This window comes from Lepidochelys olivacea (genome assembly GCF_965140295.1).
Source record: "Lepidochelys olivacea isolate rLepOli2 genome assembly, chromosome: 1".
Classification (NCBI taxonomy): domain Eukaryota; kingdom Metazoa; phylum Chordata; order Testudines; family Cheloniidae; genus Lepidochelys; species Lepidochelys olivacea.
Genome location: NC_140411.1, coordinates 295,267,751 through 295,284,537, shown reverse-complemented (window position 1 = coordinate 295,284,537; position 16,787 = coordinate 295,267,751). Strand labels below are relative to the sequence as shown.

At 38.3% G+C, this 16,787-nt stretch overlaps 1 protein-coding gene across 1 annotated transcript in view; it reads right to left on the bottom strand.

The window, feature by feature from the left end:
- Positions 1-14,304: 14,304 nt before the first annotated feature.
- Positions 14,305-16,787, bottom strand: part of LRIG3 (leucine rich repeats and immunoglobulin like domains 3) — a 52,600-nt gene continuing 50,117 nt past the window's right edge. Inside the window, exon 19 of the mRNA XM_084617875.1 lies at positions 14,305-15,718. Within this exon, the coding sequence (XP_084474001.1) occupies positions 15,471-15,718 (248 nt within the window). The 3' untranslated portion in view covers positions 14,305-15,470. The remainder of the gene's footprint in view (positions 15,719-16,787) is intronic.

Sequence of the window (16,787 nt, the reverse complement as noted above, 5' to 3'; positions counted from 1 at the left end):
ATAAAATGATGCATACAAAAATTGGTTCCAAAAAGGAAATGTAGCTGCCAACCATTGTTAATTACCATTTTTCCCTCACTGATCATGGAGCAGATGCTTCTGTAACTGATTCACTTACACAGATACTGTATAATATTGCACACACATTATTAAACTGCAGACGTCAACGCAAGCATCTGGGGGAAAAATTAGCTCTTTCTCCTTACAGGAAGTCTGAAGACTCATTTGTACAAGAAAACATTTCACTACCTGCCACTTTTCCAAAACAATGAGAACTGCCATGGTTTGTAACCTAATTAGAATGATACTAGCACCTCAAAGCAGTGTAAGCTTTCAGGTTGTCTGTCACTGTGACGTCTTTCTTTGAAATGCTATCCAGGGAAGAGAGCTCTTTTGAGACTGGGATAGTGTGTAATCTCAGCTTTTCGTCCAATACACTTCAAAGCATCAGGGCTATGTCTTTGCCATGGCTCTTCCCACTATAATTAATGCCCTCTATATCCCATCCCAACTATATCCCTAAGAAACTACCAGTTACATGCCCATATGAGAGGACCAAAGGAAAGAAAATTAAATGTGTTGACAATTTTGTATGGCACTCAGACACTATGGTGATAAGCATGGTGTAAGTAACTAGATAGATGAATCAATTGATTGTACCTAATAGGCTAATTTTATGCAAACCACTGCCAGTGTATTATAGGCCAATAGTGAAACTTTCCAAAGAGAACAGCGTCTGCCCTGCTGCCTGCTAGGATGGAAGTTGCGAAGGAGAATACATTCATGAGATTTATGCTCAAAAAGGGACATCTGCTAGTTGAAAATGTATAATCCCAGTACTCAATGATACATGAAATGGCTCTTGTTAATTCCTCAGAAACTTGGCTTAAATACCTATGCCTGCAGCTTTTCCAAGGGATCCTACTAAGGTACTTACTCAGATCAAAAATAAAAGAAAAAAAGATCATAAAGAAATTACAATCCCAACAGCAGTTTGCTGAAACTCGGACGGTTGCAGCAGTACAAATTATGTGCATATCATCTACAAAAAGCATGGAAGAGATGCAAAAGATAACATATTTTGGTTTTGTTTGGGGTTTTTTGTATTTTGCTCATTATGTACAAAATTAAAGACCGAATGTACAGCCAAAAGCAGCAATACAATACAAAGGGTAATATAGAGCATAATCAGAATTGCTTGCTCCAAAACCAGAACAGTGTCAAAATAGAGGAAAGACCCAGTAAATAGAGCAAACAATCTTACTGATTATGGGGCCAGTAACATGAAATATTTTATATTATAAAAAATAAAACTGAACCAAACAAGTTTATATTTCAGTGTTCAAATCTCTCATCAGATTTTTCAGCCAAGTTCTACCAAAAACTTTCTTATGGGGTAACTAACATTGTGGGGTAAGGTATGTTCCTGGGCACCTCTTGCTCACCTCGCTTCATTTTACAACACAACCTTCCCTCTCCACATCCCCTCTACCTGCAGAGTCTGATGTCCGTGTCCTTGCCCCTGACAAAGACATGCAGCTTTGGTTGGAGCTGAGGATGACTGGGAAAGTGAAGAAGAAACCCAGCAGAGTGGTGGGTGAGCAGTTTTCCACTTTGACATGTAGTGGCCACTGGTAGGTATCTTGATGTGTTAGTGAGACTGCAGCTGACTGAGCCTGAGAGTTACATGGTAAAATGAAGATAATGACACAATATATGTTATAACAGGAGTGCCCAACCTACAGACTCTGGGTCATTCATGGCCCACCAGAGCATTTTATAAAGTCTGTCGCCTACTTCAACACAATATACTAATAGTAGATTTATTAGTGCTTTGCCATCATGTTTACATCATTTTAGTTTGCATAAGTGTGTAAACAGGCAATGCTGTACATAGAACAACTTATCTAAATACACACAACAAGCTGAACTCAAAATATAGATCAATACAGGTGATTTTAAATCTTATTAAAATACATAGAAATCCGTTTGGCTCACACAAGGTTGTACCTAGGTTTACGTGGCCCTTCTGTGTAATAAGGTTGGTCACCACTACATTACAGCACTGAATGCAGATACAGCATATAGCAGGACTTAACCAGCTAGCTGATATATGTGTTACAATGGATCAAATTCCCTTAAAAGTCCCATCAAGTAAGTTAGCGTACATGTGATGAAGAGTACTCAGATTCAAAATTTCAGGTACAAAAGTCTCATACTTAAACATAGAAATTTCAGAATTCAGCATGCGATGGCAGAAAAAAATCTCTAACAGATATAGAAAGGATTTTGCCTCAAACCTGGGAAACCCACCCACTACAGACTCTGCCTGTTGCAAGTAGATAACAGCTGAGAGATTCATTTGGGCCGGGTGGAAACTACCTCTAATAGCTACTAAAGATGGGGACACAGACACCCAAGCATTCCTGAAGAGACCAGCAATCTGACTACTTCCTGAAGATGGTTAGAGGGCTAGAGACAACAGTAATGAAGTAAACTGAGGCTTGGAGAAGATTTGAGGGATGGCCTCCTTAAGAAGTGGTTTCTTTCACCTGGTATCTCTGCTTTCTTTTCCTCTATGCCCCCAAACTTGCACTTTATTCACATGTCCTCCATCCAAGCAACCACTACTACTCTGTTTCTCCTCACAAAATACTCCCATCTAGAACTGGCTAGGAAATCGAGGATTTTCCCCAGCGAAGAATTTCTCCAATTTCCCCCCCCCCCAATTCTGTAGAAACATTTCTTGTTTTCATCAAAAACCTGAATTTAAACAAATTGACATTTTAATGAAACTTCCCATTCTATCTAAAACAGCCATTTTCCATTGAAAAATGTTTTGATGGAAAGTTTTCCCCAGCTCTCTTCCCATCATTACAACCACTGCTCTTTCCTGACTTTTTGTTAGTGCCCCTTTTCCCTTTGAATGCACCTGACCCCTTCTCAGCACCTGTGGCAGAAAGCACAATAAACTGAAAGACAGATGTTTGGTAAGTCCAGGAACCTCACCCAGAAGGGATAACACAAGCCAGACTCTTCTCTTTTTGATTCTAGGGATCACATTAGCTGTTGTGATAGAATAATCACATCCCTGAAAACGTTCCCCATGTCCCAGCCAGTTTTAGAAAATAAGTGTTTGCCAGGATTTATAAAAACAGGGCCAGATGGATCACCTGAAGGACACACCAACCTGATGAATCTGTGAAAGTTAGCAGCACAGTGGCCAAGCATGTGCATGCCTCAAGTACCATTCCTTAACTCGACTCTCACTTTGCCCTTCTTATTCCCTCCCCCACCCCAAAAAAAACAAAACAAAACCCTAATCTTCCCACTGAACACCCCATAGGAGCTTATTTAGAATCAGATAGATGTAGGAATAGTTGTTTTTCCATCCAATGTGTATCCCTTTGCACTTACCAATATTGAATTTAATCTGCCATTGTGTTACTCATTTGCCTAGCTTGGTTAGATCCCTCAGAACTTCCTTGCATCCTCTCTGAATTTCACTTAGCTAATGAATCAGTAAGGAGGACAGTGTGGGCCTTTGTCCAGGGTAGGGCACTGGACAGAAATCAGGAAAACTGGATTTTTCCAACTTTGCCCCATTTCTGTGTGACCTTTTTGTGTGCATAATGAAAGGACATCATTCTCTCAAGCTGCCACAGTGTCACCTTTTGTGAACTCTAAATTAATTAACATAAACAAATAAAAAGTTAGAACAAGGCATTTTGTTAACTTTTCCCAATATGGATTGCACTTCAAGCTTTGTTCTATTAGATTAGCACTTGACACACAAAAATTTAGAGTGATTGTTAAAGACTTTTAGGTTAAAACCATAAACAAACAAGTCAATCAATAATTCTAACATAGACCATCTTTTTCTTTTATCAGCCAAGTGTGAAACACAGGCTCAGCTATTGAACATGGGTTTAACTGAATCACAGTTGCTTAAGTGCTCTTAAGAAGGGATAAATTTAAAAGAGTTATGCGTAAAAGAAATAGATATCCACAAGTTTGAAAAGCAATATAGCATGAGCTCAGTAATAAATTGTTGGTTATTCAATAAAACCAAATTACTACCAATAAAAATTATCTGTGTACATTTTAAGAAAGAAGGAAGAACAAACAGAAGATTCTACCCTAGAGAGAAATTATTTCCACTTTCCTTATCAAATTAACTATAAGTTAACTATAGAGCTGGTCAAATTATTTCCTGGAGACAAGTTCCGCACTGAATTTCACTTTTTTGCATGTTCAAGAATTGTCCACCAACAGACAAAATACTGGTCCCACTGAAGTTAATTTCAAAACCTCCATTGATTTCAGTTCGACCAAGATTTTACCCTAGGTGCCCGATACATAAATTAGAAATACGACTAAAGATAAAATCAGCAGCTAGAAAATAACCAACCAGTAATCAAGGTCAAACCCAAACTATACCCTCTTGACCCATGTCATTCTGCCCTCCACCTCTTAAAAGCCTATGTCAATAGCAAGGCCTTGCAGCACACTCTACAGTCAAGAGTATTTGAGACCAAGCTGTGGGAGTGAATACCACATTGATGGCATCACATGGAAAATTTATGGTGCTAACAAAGCTCTCTCTCATGCTCCATTGCGCACTACAACTGCAAAGGTATCACACAGTAAGAGAGGCAAGGTATCAGGTAGGCATATCCAACCCTGAAGCTGAAGTCCTCCTCAGGCAGGATGTTCTCCATGTGGGGCCATGAATCTGGAATTCGTTTCCACTTCTGGTTCCATTAAGAGAACACTGATAGAAATCTAATCTGGAAAGGATTAGGGCATGGATGAAGGGGGAGAGGTTTGTGTCCAAGAAAAAGTGTTGACTTACCAACCAGAAAAAGTATAGCCTGGAGATGGCCAGAAAAAATGGAATGGGGGGTGGGGGTGGGTGGGAAGAGAATGAGAATTTTCACAATTTTTATGTTTTTTCATTTCTCATGTCACAGGTGACTACAAGACTGAAGCAGAGAGCACTGCCATGGCATTAGTTCCTCCACAGAACTGTTGTTGGATAGGTAAATAAAAAGGGCTGAAACCATGACCAAAAAAAAATCTTTACAGCTATTCCCTCATCCCCTGCATATTTGTCCAGGTGTGGTCAATTAGCATATCTGTAACCTTTAAGGCAGGCCAAGATTTTACTGCAAGTAGATAACTCCTGAAGCATCAGGACACCAGGTATATCTATTTTAGCAAATAAGGAGATATTTTGGCTGTTGTAAAAGAACGTTAAGAGACTAGGCCCCTTAAGAGTTCACAGAAAGGAAACTAAGCCCTTTGCAAACATTCAGACCTTTTTCATTCTTAGCAGCAAAACAATATCTTGTTTTTAATTCCATCTTTTGCATCGTGCAACTGCCTCAATGTTACAGATCAGTATTTCAGGCTATTGATAGGGAGCAATATTTTCTATGTAAAGTGTTTGCCAGTCTCTATATGGTCTCCATATACAATATGAACCTTATCTTACTTGTTTCTGTGGGTGGTAGTATAAAGTCATAAGAGTTTCCAGCAGTTCAACGTAATTATCCCATTCAAACTTACAAAATGCTTACATAATGGAGCATTTTATAACAAACTGAATTAATTTCAATTACACCTCATGCTCCTTGGACTCTCCTCCCAAACTACATTGTAGAAAGAAATATATTATGCCTTTGGGGGAGTACTTGAAAAAGCATGCCTGTTTTCACATTCACATTAAATTTTTTTTTTTTTTTGCAGTTTTAGCCAGTTTGATAATGAAATAAGAGCGGTTTAAAACTCAGTATATAATACTAATATTCCTGTATGTACATATATTATGAAAAAGCATTCTGTCCATCAGGTCTGAGGACAACTAAACAAGGCTAAGACTCAGTGGCAACTTCAAAACTTCTCTTCAAATTTATCTCATGGATTTATTTTCAAATGTTCTGTCCTTGATTTACAAGCTTCTTTCTTTTCTTCTGTTAAAACAGTGTATAAAGGTATTGAAGACATTTTGTTGCAATATATTTAATCCATTTAGAGTGTGCCTATTGTGAAGAATCTAAGGGCAAGTGAAAATAACTAACATACTAAAAATGTACAAGTAGTAACAAATATCCAGTCAGTTAATTCAAGACCTAGCCTGACAATCACTCTGTAAAATCACAACTATTAGGAAGAAAACAGAAAAATAGGGTAGCTAATGCAAAAAATGATAAAAAAAATAAATTCGTCTGCTAGAATGTCATATAGACAGCCAGAGATATTCACCATCCTTGCTCTGTTAAAGAGATCCACAACAGAGGATCCTTGACAAAGAATGACCTGCTGTCATCTAGCCTTGATTTATATTTAGGACTGAGAACAGACCAACTGGATGTAGACAGAGGTACTTATACATGAGTACTTGAGTAATATCACATGGTATTCAATATATATAATATTTAAGGCCAATAACCCAGGGAATAACCCCCTGAAATAATCCCCAATAAGAAGAGTGATGGAGGAAAAGCTGAGGGACACCTCCCAATGTTTTGATGAACTCTGCAAAAGGATGTTGGAGGTGGGAGGAGGAGGGCCTCCTGGCACATGCAGCTATGAGGATGCAGACTGAGGAATAGGGATGTTCTTGACCCAAAGTTATAAATGGGTTCAAAAAAGAACTAGCTAAGGTTATGGAGGAGAGGTCCATCACAGAAAAGTACTAAAAGAAACACTATCACCTGTGTGCAAACCCTTTTCCCGAGATCACTCTATACCTGACCTATCAGTCTTCATCCTGAAAGGAAACCTGCACTTCAAAAAACAAACCTGGGAACTTAAATTCATAACTGTGAATGGCTATTAGCCAAGATGGTCAGGGATGCACACCCTATGCTTGGGGCAACGCTAAACCTCTGACTGACAGAAGCTGGGAAGACAGGTGCAGACCACTCCAACTGCCCTGTTATATACACGCCCTCTGAAGCTCTGGTACTGGCCACTGTCAGAGACAAGATCCTGGGCTAGATGGACCATTGGTCTGACTTAGTATGGCTGTGCTTAGAGGAGATAAGACTCAATGAACACAAGGATAAGATCTTGTTGGGTAAACTTAATTTAACCATTTTTACTTAATTTTTTAAGAGGATTTTTTTAAAGAATGTTGGAAAACTAATTAAAAAGTGACATAGAAGCCACCAAGAGGACCCAAGTTAATTTAATGACACCTTTTTAAGAGTAGCTCAATCTTGAAGCCTGCTAAGGTTTAAGAATATTCCCTTAAAGGAGGTAAATTGCCAGTTGGGTGCCTAACTTTAGCCACTCCCCTTTTTTTGAAACATTGGCCTGATTTTTTTTGGTCTGTAACATTGATAACCAGTGTGACAGTAGAGAGAAGAAGTTCAACTACCTTTTTACTCTCTCAATTAGCAAGTGAGCAGGGGCATTATGCAATCTTTAAAGCCTATCAATCAATTTAAAATGAAGCCACAAGTCAGTAGATATATTCAGGATTATAAATAAAATGTGTTTAAGTTCATGAATGAACAATGGAGAAAAAAGCAAGATGTTACCTATGCATAGCTAAGGTTGTAGGAAACACTGTATTACACACATTTTTTCTATAGAAAAACCCTGATTTTACAAATGGTCGTTCGTAAGATTGATAGTTACATGAACTATTTTTCTGCCACCAAAGTCATCTTTCTGCTCCTGAATGTGACGTCAGTCCTTCAGCCAATATTCAAGTGGCTACACAGAAAAGATGCAGATCTCTTAAAGAAAAATCATGCACAGCCTATAGTTACCATTCATTCGGTACAGTATCCCTGAATGATTAATAAATTAACTTATGCACTGCAATTTTTGGATGTTCAATTTTATCGAGTCCTCAATCCTGAATTAGTCCATAAAATAGCATTCTACTGTATTTAAGAAATGGTATGTGATCATGCAATTGAAGACTTTAACATAATGCACACATACAAAAGGGCAAAGTTAAAACTGAAGACTTAGTTGTAACTTAAATAGAAATGTTGGCTCAGCTATTTAGACATATATTTCTTTAGTGACAATTGTAAGAAGGGACTGGGGGGAGTCTACGTCAGTAACCCAGACCCAACCTTCCTGTCCGTGGACTGGGGAAGTCCCATTTAGATCCAAAGTGAACATACTTCTCTCCTTATAACATTTTGAACCACATCCTGGCGAGTCACACATACTCAGACTCAGGGGAAGTTTTTATTTGGTTCCAAACTTCACAGCTGAAGTCAGTTTCCAATTCCTGTTTGATTGCTTAAAGTTACAGTAAGTGAGTAGAAAAGGAGTACTTGTGGCACCTTAGAGACTAACCAATTTATTTGAGCATAAGCTTTCATGAGCTACAGCTCACTTCATCGGATGCATACTGTGGAAAGTGTAGAAGATCTTTTTATATACACACAAAGCATGGAAAAATACCTCCCCCCACCCCAGTCTCCTGCTGGTAATAGCTTATCTAAAGTGATCACTCTCCTTACAATGTGTATGATAATCAAGTTGGGCCATTTCCAGCACAAATCCAGGTTCTCTCTCTCCCCCCCCCCCCCACAAACCCACTCTCCAGGGGGTGAGAGTTTGTGTGTGTGCACACAGTATGCATCCGATGAAGTGAGCTGTAGCTCACGAAAGCTTATGCTCAAATAAATTGGTTAGTCTCTAAGGTGCCACAAGTACTCCTTTTCTTTTTGTGAATACAGACTAACACGGCTGTTACTCTGAAACCTGAGATAAGTGAGTGTGGCAGCCCATCTCTGATAACATGAAATACACAAATCATTTACAATTCAAATTCCCAACTCATTAGGCAGCAGGGAAAACAAAAGATTTTCAGAAATCATTTACTGCCTATTCTAGGCCCCACCCCACCCCCAGACAGAAATCCACATCGATGGACCTTTACATCAGTGCATAGATGGATTAAAGTTAATGGGGGTCCACCTTCGCAGATCTAGCTGCAAGAACTGGCTTTATATTGAGACAAATGAGTTGACAAGAGAATTCCTATCATTAACCAATGTAAACCAATACAAACGTTAAGACAGCATTTTATTATTTATCATACTCCTTGCCATGCTGAAGTTCATTGCAGGTAACTGAAACGACTATACAATCGTTACCCAATATGTTTTCAGGAAGTTTAGCAAGGCTTAGCCTGGACCCATTCATCTCTATACACAAATAGGGTATGTCTGCAGCTGCTTGGGTTTGCACAGCACATTCTCTTTCTCAAACATTATTATTTTATCAAGGCTTTTTTTTTTTTTTTTAAGTTTAAGTGGCTGAATTAAATCATGGAACTGGTCAACAGCTAGGGAACTCTTTAGGAATAGCACACAAACTTTATTTATGACTTCTTCTCCACCTGTGCTGACATGGCTGGGAATTTACAACTGGACTGAAAATGTTACACACACTACTTCAAAAATTCCACATTTTATTGAGCTGCATTATTATGGAACATTTGTCATGCAGCCAAACGCTATGTCAGTCCTGTAACTGATTTACTGCAACATCTGTAAGAATGGTGGGGGAAGCGAGAGAAACCAATGTCCACTTTAGACTCCACTGTTTCCAAATAGCATATGGCTGTGGAGGATTTACAAAGAATTGGAAATAAGCAACATGCTTAAAGATACAGATAAGACAAATGTTACACACAAAAAAGTTATTACTTTTCAGAAGGGACAGTAAATGTAACTTAGATGTATCTAGCACCTGGCCCTAGAAAAGCAGACTTTTTCCTGAGGAAATTATGAAACTTAAACAAGAAGCCCACATAGACTCAAAACTCCTCCTTTGTGAAAGGCCTCATTAAAAATAAATAAAAATAAAATGTCTCACCAGGTTTGTACAGTAGATTTTTTGTAATCTGAGAAACGTATCCACAAATCCATCTTTTCCATTTAAGAATGTTTTTGTCAGAGGAGAGAGGTCCAAGACTGTTGGACAGAGGGTGAAGATGGGGGGGGGGGGCGGGAGAGGGGCGGGGAGGAGAGATACCCTTCCAGGACCTATTCACTTCAGTTTCTGTGAATCTCTCTTTCCCCGGAACTTAAATGTGAAGAAAATTTGGGGGGGGGGAGAAGTAGGGGGGACACTGACAGATGGTGGTACTTGACAATGCTCAATCAGATTGCATCATCCCAGCAGTTTAGTACAAAACAAACACACAAAAAAGCAATTCAGGTAGATCAAGCTTTATGAAATTTATGTAGTTTCCTCAGCTGGCCAATTTGAGAGAGGACTGTGCAATATACCATTCTTACTTCAGTTCGGCTCTTATGTTTAAAACGGACCATTCTACCTATTTCCTGCAAGGCTGGAACAACTATAGCCACTCTAGGTTTAATTTAAAAGTATGAATATTATTCTAGATGAAGCTTCTGGAGAATGTTCTGGGTTAAGGATACACACAGGATACAACTATACTTAAAGTACATTAGAAATAAAAAAGAAAAACAACCACCATCCAGCGCATCACTTTATAGGACCATAAAGTCAAGATATTATTTTAGCCTTGGGGTTAATATTGTTTCTTGATTAGTCATATTTTCCATCATTGGCACCATTTCACTTTTCCACCTCCTGTGTGGCCACACTTATGTAAAATTAAACTCATTTTAAATGCCACTTTACACAGTTTTTGTCCTTCTGCCAAGGCAGAGTACACTAAATTTTCTCTGCTTACAGCAAATCTCTAGGAGACTGCTGGTGCTCTTACACAGCCCTGATGTTGAGGGCTACATTTCCCTTTTCCTGGGGGAAGGTTAATGGAAAAAGCAGTTTACACCAATAAAAAATAGCACTGGGATATGACAGAAGCCAGACTCTGGAACCTAAGACCATATTAACGATATTGGCATACAAGCACACAGGAGGTATCTGTACAAGTGCACTTCATTTTGATTAAGCCAACAAAGTAGCTAATTACAATGGAAAAAGAGAAACGAGGCTTGGCTTGTTTACAGGATTCTTCTGACATTTAACCAAGTAGAAGTGGTGTTAATGATCCACAGTTAAACAAAATCTTAATGCCTCACCCTAAGAAATAAAATTTATCGTTGTTACAAGGTACTGGATGATAAACATTAATATCCATTGTGCTAGACAAAATGTTGTCAGCAATGGAGCTAGTCATGGACATAGTTAATACAGTTATTAAAATCTTCATGGCAAAAGGCAGCTGGTAAAGATACTTCTGGCTATCTGGGATACCAGCAGGAAGAGGTGTTCCAGAAGTAACTAACACTGAACTTCAATCTTTGTTAGAACAAACCTCCTTCGACACAATCACTGCCCACAAGCTAGTTGTCTCCTGCCACCAAATCAGCATCACTCCGTCTCATCTAGACTGAGCCTCAGGCACCCATTCTCATCCAAGATCTGCTTTCAGCCATTACATTTTCTTCATTCAGCGAAAAACAGACAAATACATCATTTGCAGATTGATAGCAGTGCAGCCTCAATGGTCTGTCTCACACACTGGACAGGATGAAGAGAGAACAAAATTTGGCAGGAATTTGTACAAGAAGATCCCTTGGGGCAGATGAGCAATTACCCCAAATCAACCTCTTATCTTGCAGAGAAGGGGAAAAACCAAACCAAACCACACAATCATCATTATCTTCCCTTCCTGGGGACTGCAGGCAGGCCAACAAATAAGTCATGGTCAGATATTATCAACAGCTGCTGAAAAATCTAGAAGAAATCAGCATGGACACCTGACCTCTGTGCGTCACTAAGCTATGGAGACCACAAAGAATCTTTGTTCTATACCCAGGGCAAAAGCCACACCAATATAAAGGAAACCAGCTGAAATCAATGACTATTTTTCCACCACATCCTTCTCAACCCTTTTAATTGTGGGAAATTAAGACTGCAGACAGGATTATAATCTTCAGGACTCGCAATTAGACATACGTTATTTTGAAAGAAACTGAAACACTGCCCTGAATGGTGGTGCTAACTTTCTCAAATGACAATAGACTCAATCACTGCCGTTTGATTAGCCTGGAGAGGCAAGTTTTCCAAACCTCCTCCAAATGAATCCAGAACCTAAGTGGGTAAAATAAAATAAAAATAAAAAATAAAACCAGGCAGAATCTCAGAATGAACACTACATCTGAAGACACTGAATGCCCAGTTTGGTTACACCTCCAACATTAAAATCAATTAAAAATTGTATCTTGCAATTTACAAAAATGTCAGTATATCATGAGACGTTTCACTACACCACCATAAATATAGTCAACGTCCTAGACATTTAAACTCATGTGTCATTGGAAGACCAAAGACAAGGATTTTTATTCTGATGTCAGTGATATTTAAGTTACCGAGAAGGGGGAAAAAAAAAAAAAGACACCACAAATACTGATACCTGTATTTTTAGGATACCATTTGAAATATCTTTACATCAGACGGGAGACATTAAAATGTGGGCAGGGACCCGATAATGAGTTCTATGTTATTGCAAGATTGGGGCATTCATATATTCTAACCGTTCAATTCATAAAAATATTTGAAGTAGTGGAGAAGGAATGGAATATTGTCTTTTTCCCATTTTGTACATACCAAAAACAAACAAAAAATATGCTTCCAAACACTATTTTTAGTCACAGCCTTTTAACTTGGATTTTTAAACATAACATTTTGTTTTGTAATGAACAGCATTAAGAATAGTTTTCAGAGTAGCAGCCGTGTTAGTCTGTATCCGCAAAAAGAAAAGGAGGACTTGTGGCACCTTAGAGACTAACCAATTTATTTGAGCATAAGCTTTCGTGAGCTACAGCTCACTTTATTGGACGCATTCAGTGCAAAATACAGTGGGGAGATTTTATATACACTGAGAACATGAAACAATGGGTGTTACCATACACACTGTAACGAGAGTAATCAGGTAAGGTGAGCTATTACCAGCAGGAGAGAAAAAAAGCCTTTTGTGGTGATAATCAAGGTGGGCCATTTCCAGCATTGACAAGAAGGTGTCAGGAACAGTAGGGGGCGGAAAATAAACATAGGGAAATAGTTTTACTTGGTGTAATGACACACCCACTCCCAGTCTTTATTCAAGCCTAATTTAATGGTGTCCAGTTTGCAAATTAATTCAAATTCAGCAGTCTCCCGTTGGAGTCTGATTTTGAAATTTTTTTTATTGAAAAATTGCAACTTTTAGGTCTGTAATCGAGTGACCAGAGAGATTGAAGTGAAGTGTTCTCCGACTGATTTTTGAATGTTATAATTCTTGACGTCTGATTTGTGTTCATTTATTCTTTTACATAGAGACTGTCTGGTTTGGCAAATGTACATGGCAGAGGAGCGTTGCTGGCACATGATGGCATAATAGCTCATCTTATCTGATCACTCTCGTTACAGTGTGCATTGTAACACCCATTGTTTCATGTTCTCCGTGTATATAAAATCTCCCCACTGTATTTTGCACTGAATGCATACAATGAAGTGAGCTGTAGCTCACGAAAGCTTATGCTCAAATACATTTGTTAGTCTCTAAGGTGCCACAAGTACTCCTTTTCTTATTAAGAATACTTTGGTTTACTTTCTTTCTCTAGATATTCGGGAAATTATGTCTGGTTAGAGATCCAAGTTATGACACTTAGAGAAAAACTAGATAAGGGAAAAAACTATTGACTTAGTGAGTGAATCTACTTTAAGATTTTAAGCATTATTGACTTAGAGATTTGTGCTTAACTCAGGATAAATTAATATATTTAAAAATGCAGTTAATCATCATCAAATACCCATACCAACGTCTGTCACCACATCGCCACATCTGGCTGCAATGAAGGCAAATTAACAATCAGATTCAGAAATCTGGCAATATGATAAACTAAAGCATGCAAAATCCATTCTCTACATTCAGACCACCAGTGATTAAGGATGGATTAACTTCCTGTCTCTAATACTGGCGCCTAAATTAAAGGAGGGAAATTACTCTGCAATCTGCGTACCAGGTTTCTGGCTACAAACAACAAAAAGCCCTTAAGTCAGCTACTTTAGGCAGGGAAACCTTTTGCTCCAGACGTATCCTCTGAAAACCGTCTATGATGTTCTAGTCTAACAGCTGCTTTCAATTTGGTTTAAAAGTAAGTTTGACAACTATATAAATTTGCGCCTTCTAAGTGAGCAGATCTGAAAACGTAAGTCCTGTAGTAGTAAAACTTGGGGAGGCACATTGTTTTAATACATTGCTGACCAGAAAATTCACAGCTTTTTTAAATACTGGATATCAGTATCAAGGAAAACAAAAGGGAAAATTCTCATTTAGTCTTAATTGCCATCACATAGTAAGTGTCTTTCTTTGGTATAGGGTGGCTAATAATATTGGGCTCCTCAATTTAAATTTAATCTAGCAAGTATTTAAACTTATAACAACTGCTCAACTTGAGTGAGGAATGAAGTACAGTTCACATTTATCTATATGGAGAAGAGAGCAGACACAAATGGAAGAGCAGCAGAAGTTAAACCAAGGAAGAATTATCTTGTACATTGGTTACCTTTTTACGCTGGTTGTGGAAGTGATTGGAGGAGCAGTCGAGAAAACATAGGGGAAAACACAGACTCTGACCTGCACTGAATATTTGGGAAATAATTAATCTTCAAGCCATTTATTGAGAGGAGAATGATACTACCAGGCAAACGTCTAGGGTCTGATTTTTTCTTTTTTAAACTAGTTGCTCGCTGTGTATGTGTGTGTGTCCAATCTGCATATCCACCACCAGATGTGTACACTCAAGTTATTTGTATGCACCGTGGCTAGACAGCTGACTATACAGCCAGTCTTGTGCACATGTGGGACAATTTGGGGAAGCTGCATGACCAGAACCACTTCTAAGGACAGCAGGTATCTAGTACAGTGAATCCATATCCTTTACATTTTAGACAAACTGATGAGATAAGGGCCAGAGGCTTATATACACAACATATATTTTCAATTTCTATCAACATACCTCCACCTTGCATTTTTCATACTCTATTGTGTCTCAAGACCACAAGGCAGCATATTTTATTAAAAGTGATGTGCAAATAAGATGCATGGTACCTGCAAACAGCACGGAACGTCCATTCATAAAAAGGTACAGATATTGGTACAAGTTTAAGATGCTTTAGTACTCATTTCAATAAAATGAAGTCTGACAGGAAATATACATAGTATTATTTACATCATTAATTTACAAGAGATACCATTTGCATAAAACAAAGCTATAAAATAATTAGAAATATAGTACTTCTCTAAGGAATGTATTCCCTGTATAAAATTTTATAACATTTTGGCAATTATGTTTTATCTGTATAAAAACGTATTCATTCTTTCCGATTTCATAGCTCCATTAAAAACATGGATTCCCCCCACCCCTTTTAAATAAAGCTCCACATTGAGGTAGTATGTCAAAAATATTTCCTTTGGTTCCATCTATCAATGGCCAGTCCAAAAGCAGCTATGTATTCAGGTCACAAGACTGGAAAGTAGGAGTCCTAAAGTTTTCAAAGGCCTGTTTGTAAGTACAAATGCTGTTTTCCTCATAAGAAACCGTCCTGTCCTTTCCATCTTCCTCTGCCTCTGAGTCAAAGTCCAATGAGGCTTGAGAATTATTATTATGGAAGGTTTTGGGTTGACAACTTGCTGGCTGCATACAGCTTGAAAAAGAGTCTAGTTGAGGCCTCCATAGAGACTTTCCAAATGTTCCTGCAAGATAGAAATTTGTAAGGAAAGAAATGCTGGTGTTAACAGCTCTAAGTCTTACCAAGGGCTGTACACGAGAATACAAATCAAGGACACAGCTCAAGTTCTCTGAAATGAAATTTGGCTTTGTTTCTAAGTCATACTATTATTCCCCACCCAAAGGGAAAAAAGCCCTCTATACTCATATGTACCCATTTAAAACTCTTAGATGAGTTGTTAAAAGTGTTTCCAAAGTGAATAACTTGGTTGATAACCATTCAGAAGAACCCACCCCCTTTAATTTCCTTGTTTATGTTTCCATGAATTTCCTCATTCTCAAAACACAAAATACAAACAAAAACATGAAAACAAGTTGCAAAATCATTCTAATGCATAACCAAGAACAATCTTTTCAACATGCTTTTTGGACTGGTGTACTCTGAAAAGTGACTCAAACATTCACTCTGTTTAGCTAGACTGATATTAAGAGCTGTTTATAATTTTATATATATAAAAACTACACACCCTGCAATCTGAATGCCAGACAGTGTTCTTTCTGGCTTGTGTCACACATCAGTAACAAAGATCCTGCCAGTGAAATTCTGCCTTCATTTATACCCCATTTGCTCTCAGCTGGCTAGTACAGGAGTAACCCAAGTAGAATTTGGCATTCAACTGAATCTTCATTAAACAATTCTGTTGATGCACTAGCCAGAAAATACCACATTTTCTCGTCTCCCTTTTCCATGTGGAGACTCCACAGCTAACACCATTACACTGAAAGTCTTCACTTTTTTCACAGACAGAAAATATAATTAGATATGACTGACACATGGCATAGATCTGTTGATTAAGGTACCACACTTACACATACCACCCCCCAAAAAGTGGCTCCTAGTGACACTTGGCTTCAATAAGTTATGCTATGTAGACCTTTAAAAACATATGGCAGGTTTGAAGTAGGGTTGCAATCAGTTGCATTTTACCGAAGAAGGGTCTATCTTAAGTCATTACCAAACTCAGTTCTTCTGGGAGGTAACTGAATGTTGCTTGTGACATATGGTCCTAAAAAGCGCACTCTCTTGTATTACAG